General features: G+C 49.7%; 1 protein-coding gene across 1 annotated transcript; it reads right to left on the bottom strand.

The window, feature by feature from the left end:
- Positions 1 to 2,669: 2,669 nt before the first annotated feature.
- On the bottom strand, positions 2,670 to 5,157 carry LOC126536727 (very long chain fatty acid elongase 4-like). Its single transcript, XM_050183743.3, has one exon. The coding sequence runs from the start codon at positions 3,968 to 3,970 to the stop codon at positions 3,134 to 3,136; it is 837 nt and encodes a 278-aa protein (XP_050039700.1). The 5' UTR covers positions 3,971 to 5,157; the 3' UTR covers positions 2,670 to 3,133.
- Between the last annotated feature and the right edge of the window lie 535 nt (positions 5,158 to 5,692).

Here is a 5,692-nt window from a genome sequence, read left to right on the forward strand (position 1 = left end):
TTGTCGAGGCTTCCCGTGCGATGGGAACGACTTCAAAACATAAGACACTGAGCAACGACGATACTAAGAAAAAAAGGGGTCCATAGTGAGTGGAGGTGCGCAAGCTGCCAGCGCCTGCTCATGGGTACCGGCTCGTGCGTGCGCCTCGGTATCGGCCGACGTCGAGGAAACGTGACGGGCTCGCTTGCTTCCTTCCGTGGCCCATGCGGACTACGTGACGGCTTGCACATGGTAGGCTCCGATACCCTGAGGCGAGAGACAGTTGCAGCACGGCGCGGTCACGGCGTCTTTCCCACTCCCGTCCAACAGGCGCTGGCACGTATGCCTAGAAAGGGGTGCTCTCCTCTCATCTGTTGCACCTGTATACGGACCCCGAGCCCTTCCTTAATGAGACTTTGTCATTCCAGCGCTGGTGAACTTTCAATCGAGACGACGGAATTCGAGAGGTGCGTGGTACTGACTCCCGAAATGTGGGCGTGACCTCAGTTTACAGGAGCTTCGGTGCCAGAACAGCTGTACTAAGTTACGGCGTTTTCTGTGGGTTCGAAGAGTGGGCGAGTATTCTTCTCCCCCAGAGGGCGCACCGTGACTGCCTCCATAAAGGCGGACATCTGGGGACGGTCACTTTCGGAGATATCACTTTCAGTGCTCATTGATTGACTGGTTGACAAAACCAGTTGAGCTGATTGGCTGGAAACAGCTCGAATCATTGAACGCGCCGCGTACTACATCACGAGAAAGTCATATAGTATCGCCGAAATTGACGGTCCGAGATCACGTCCCCATGGATGATTCCGCGGTTGAAGGTTAACTGTCAGCACCTCCATCTACTCTAAATTTAATCACGCTCAGTTATCAGTTCTCCCTGGACACCGTGAAAGCACGTATATTATGTTTTTCATACTTGGCGTGCAAGTTCGGTCACCGAAATGTATGACCCCGCGCGTTTCGTGGTCAAGTATCGTGGTCGCACCAAGGTGCTCGCGCGAGCCGTGCGAGCCTGCGTGCGAGGCTGGCGCGTTGGGCTGCTAATGAAAAACCCGAAAGGGAAAGGAATGAAAAGCAAAATCGTATCAAGCAACGTATTAACAGCTTTAAAAGACGGTTTCATGACCTTTACGGTTTGAAACATTTCTTTTAAATTTATTACTAAGCCTAAATAAAGAACAGTTTCACATAAGTGCTGGCAAGAAAATGAAACAAATCTATTTCTTGTTGTCGTCTTGCTAGCACCTACAGCGTTCAATGCTGTGTATGAAACGCAGTGTGGTCAAAATAGCAGTATAATTGTAAGAACCGCGATAGTGATCGGGCATGCTCAGGCAGAAGGTGAGCAAAATATGTGTTAATTTGTTGAGAAAGAATGCAAACCTTTACCTCGTTGATGTTGGTGGTGATTCTTTCAAACATGACGTATACCCACTACAGGAATTAGCCACACATTGAGAAATAAATAAATGGCAACAAAATTTCTAGAAAATCACTTTTGCAGTTGTATAAGAATTCGAGCAGCTCATATATGAAATACGGGGAAGATTAATAAGGAAGTTCTTAAACCTTTCGTAAGCCAAGGTGTCTGGCTTGCTGCTGCGCGAAATCTACCCAAGGCTTAGCAAACGTTTCACCATGCCCTTGCATCGCCCCATTCATGGCCGATCCCCCAGCTGGGTTTGCGCTATATCAATGAGGACCGACCGACCGACTAACATTAGGACACTCCACTATATCCCAATGTGTGGTACTTCTATACCCTCCACTATAGTATATTTCAATATTCTGCAGCGACTCCATAGTTTCTGCTGCCCAAGGGTAGGGTAGCCAAACTTGGTTAACCTCCCTATACTCTTCCCTCTTCGTTCCTCTCTCTCTGCTGCCGGCTCTATGAACGCCGGATTCCAGCTGTGCGTTCCGATGCCCGGTTCGTAATATGGCCGCTTTAGGGCTTCGACGCAGGCTGCATTGCTGGCGGTAATTCTGTGGTGACCGTGGCCTCCGAGATCGCACGGGTGCCCCGTTGCAATCTCGGAGGCCACATGCTGACATTTGATGCCGACCACGCCGCCATACGTTGCCGCCACCGCTGCAGGAATGGAAAACTGACGCTCTATACGAGACGTTGGCTCATTGTTCTCCGTCTTCGTTGTCACTCGGTTTGCTATTTCACGTTCGGCGCAATAGCAAAGCAAGGGTGGTATTCTCGGCGATCATTCACGGAGATTTCGCGTAACCGGCACCGAACGCGTCGACGTCTACGGGAGACAGCGTTCCTTGCAGGCACTTTTCCAAAACAGCCAGCGGGTTCTTCATTGTGCCAGGAGCGCTATGGCTCGTAGACGCTGACACTTCCGGGGCTATAGGCGCTCGAAATATCGTGAAAGTAAGCATCCCCGAAAGTCATTGCCAAATCAAGGCAATGCCAACCTTTCCTTACTGTTCACCAACCGCCAGAACTATATGCCGAACGGTATACAAAGCACAGTCGCACATTTACTAGACATTCATCAACGAAACCGGGTGGCATGACACTGTAAAGTTCCGCCATATTGTTGAATTTTCTGTCTTGTCAGTTCTCATCGGCTCACATGGCTTGTCTCCATGGCTCAAAATGGCAACGTGGCAGAATTTGACACCATGGAGTTTGACATTGCATAGAAGGTGCAGAACAGCTCGTCAGGTATCATTTAAAAGAAGAAATAAAAAGCAGCTGCACATTTTCTTGAGAGAATTGCCGCGTCACTCTATTAGAAACTCGTGTCATGACGTTATTGCTGCACACACATTTGTCGGAGCACTGCCTAACTAAAAGGTGTTCCCCCGAAGAGTGCGTGGCAGATCCCCCAGCAGAAGAATTTTCCGCAGGGCCTACACATCATCACATGCAGTAACAGAAAACATGACAGGATTTATTAAAAGCCGTATTCAAAGCGGTCGTTTATTTGTGCTTAGCACGAGCTGAGGAGCTAGTCGATAATCCATGCTTTGGTTGAGCAGCGAATTTGAAATCGGCGCCTGTGTGTGTACTCATCATTCGTGTTTGTGTGAACGCGTCTTTTTTTTTTTTTTTCAAGTAAGCTGCTTAACCAAATCATTTATTTTTGCACAACACAACGCACGACTTGGTGTACGGTGAATGTCAGCCGCGTTTCGAGTGCGCATCAACATTAAGGCAGTCTCCCAGCCGTCCGAGGCTTTCCTTGGCCGCGTACGATCGTCGGTAAAAGGCGCAGAACATAACCAGCAGCACCAGCGGCACTCCAACCATGAGTAGCGCCATCCATCGCGGGAACCTGCAGTCCACGAAGAGGGGCACGGCTCCAAAGAGCACGAAGGACGCGAGCTGCACCATCTGGACCTGAGTCAGGTAGCGTTTCCACCAGAGCCATTTGCGCACTTCGGGTCCGAGCGTGGTGAGGAAGTAGTACGTGTACATCAGCACGTGCACCAGGGCGTTTAAGATCATGGAGAAAACGTTCTGCCCCACGACGCCAGTCTGAACCGAGATCCACATGACGCCCACGACGGACGCGTGGTGGAAGACGTGCAGCGCAGTCACGTGATTCAAGTTCTTGGTCATCACGAAAGTCGCCGTGTCGAAGAGTTCAGCGAGCTTCATGATGAGGTACCACCAGGCCAGGCTGAGCAAGGGCAGCCCTCCTCGGGTGTAGTCAGGTCCCTGACAGAGCCAGCTGTAGCGCTTCCGCGCGTCCTCGTGGAAGTAGGACAGCCGCCCCATGGCCACGACGAAGTAAGCGTTCCAGACGACCATGGCGAGGTTGTACAACCGGACCAGTCCGCGTACGCGAAGTGGTTCGCGGCTTCGCATCAGCCACGGTGCCCACCAGATCGAGAACGCGAAGTAGCCGAGCATCAAGAGTAGCATCGGTGTGGGATTACCCATCAGCGGCCAATTCCTCGCTCGTGGGTCGCACGTGTCGATGAAGGCGTCCACGACGTCGTAGTAGTAGTTCATTGTACCCGGTATGCTTGCGCTGGTATGGAACAGACCCTAGACGCTGAGCTGTTTGAAACTGAGGCACTGATCTGTTCGAAAGGCCTTTCACGTGACATGATGACGACGACGATTCACCACTATGGCACGTGCCAACAAAAGAGAATGGGCGAATAATCGCGCGGTGAGAAAAACGAAAAAACAATGATTGCTCCAAGAAGAGTAAATGTGCAAAGAAGAAAAAGAAGGCAAGAATCGCGCATAATCTGTCTATATTTATCGGATAGGATGTCTTCTCATGGCGTGCCGAAGTTCGTCTGCTTGAAGTACGGTGGAGAACTAACGCACGTGCCCCGAGCGCACGTGCGGCCGCATGCCGGCATTAAAGACCCTCAATGACGTGTTCCGCCGACCATTTGTCGGAGTGCATCGATCAAGGGGCTTTATTCCGACTTCGGTGAAGTCGTTTTAGATTCGTGATATTTGCGAGAATCGATTCCGGGACATTTGTCCCTTTCAGGTGGATTCAAATCATTAATGAGCCTGCGCCTGTCCCGTTCTCCAAATCGTGCAAGATGCTCGAAGAATCCCCGTTCAGAACAGGTATTTGGCTACCTGCACAAGACCGTACATCATCGGTCAAGATCATCGCGGACGGTGTTTCACTGAAGAAGGCTACATCTGCAATGTTGTGTACGTGCATTGAAACGCTGAAAGCATTGCCTCAACGTGCTTTTGTGTGTGGCGGGTGCCCGCCGAATACCAGACTCCCGAAACTTTTTCGGCTTATTGCAAAGTGAGAGAGAGAGGCTGTCAAATAAAAAAAGACTGTCTGGCGGCACGCCTATCATGCTAATCCAGATGAATGCGATGACAATGAAATGATACACACAGGAGATGGGACATTTAATACATACATACCACAACATAGCATATTATCTCCTTGAGGTTACAACCACGGTATATCGACCAAAGTGTTCAACAGACAATGGTTTCCAACAGCTAGATGGGTGTTTTTCGTCGAACCACGATTTGCCAAAAAAAAGAAAATGTTGTTGTCTGCATAGTGGCCCGTCACAAATGAATTGCTGGGTGGACCTGTTTGTGTTTTTCTTTTCTGTTGCTGTGCGATGAGGTGTACATTGATCATGTGCAATAAAACCGTCAGTTATAAGTAGCGCCGTGTCCCAGTATGTTCTGTTACCGTGATTGTGCCCTTAGCGCTATAGCGTACATGACGGTATGACCAGTAGCCAAACAAGAAAATGTGGCTTAAGCGACCTTCCTTGTTCAACTGCAGCTCATTACTTCGAGTTTCCATTTTCCTTTCAACTTCCGCCTTGTTTGGAAGTGTACAGGACACCACTCATAATTTCGAGACATCAGTAATTCAATCGCATACACCGAGTTCCTAGGGAATTTTTCCAAGCTATGATCTAGTCTCGCAATACGCGCCTGCAACCTACCTTCATGTTTGCTGCTGCTATGGTTCACGTCCTGCAGCCGCGTTCAGGACAGATGAGGCAAGGTCTACAAAAATGGCTGGCGTACAGACATTCCGCAAAACCTGCTTCTCCGAGTTGACGCAAGGTCAGTTGAAAGGCGCATGACCCACAATAAGAGTGCCTGGAAGCCGATCCGCAATTTCTTACATGCAGAACGAAAATGAAGTTCTCAAGCGAGATCAGAGCAATAGCACCAATTTCTCTCCTGCCTTCTATTAGCTGATTACACATGTTGCTT

This window comes from Dermacentor andersoni, chromosome 4 (genome assembly GCF_023375885.2).
Source record: "Dermacentor andersoni chromosome 4, qqDerAnde1_hic_scaffold, whole genome shotgun sequence".
In the NCBI taxonomy this organism is placed as follows: domain Eukaryota; kingdom Metazoa; phylum Arthropoda; class Arachnida; order Ixodida; family Ixodidae; genus Dermacentor; species Dermacentor andersoni.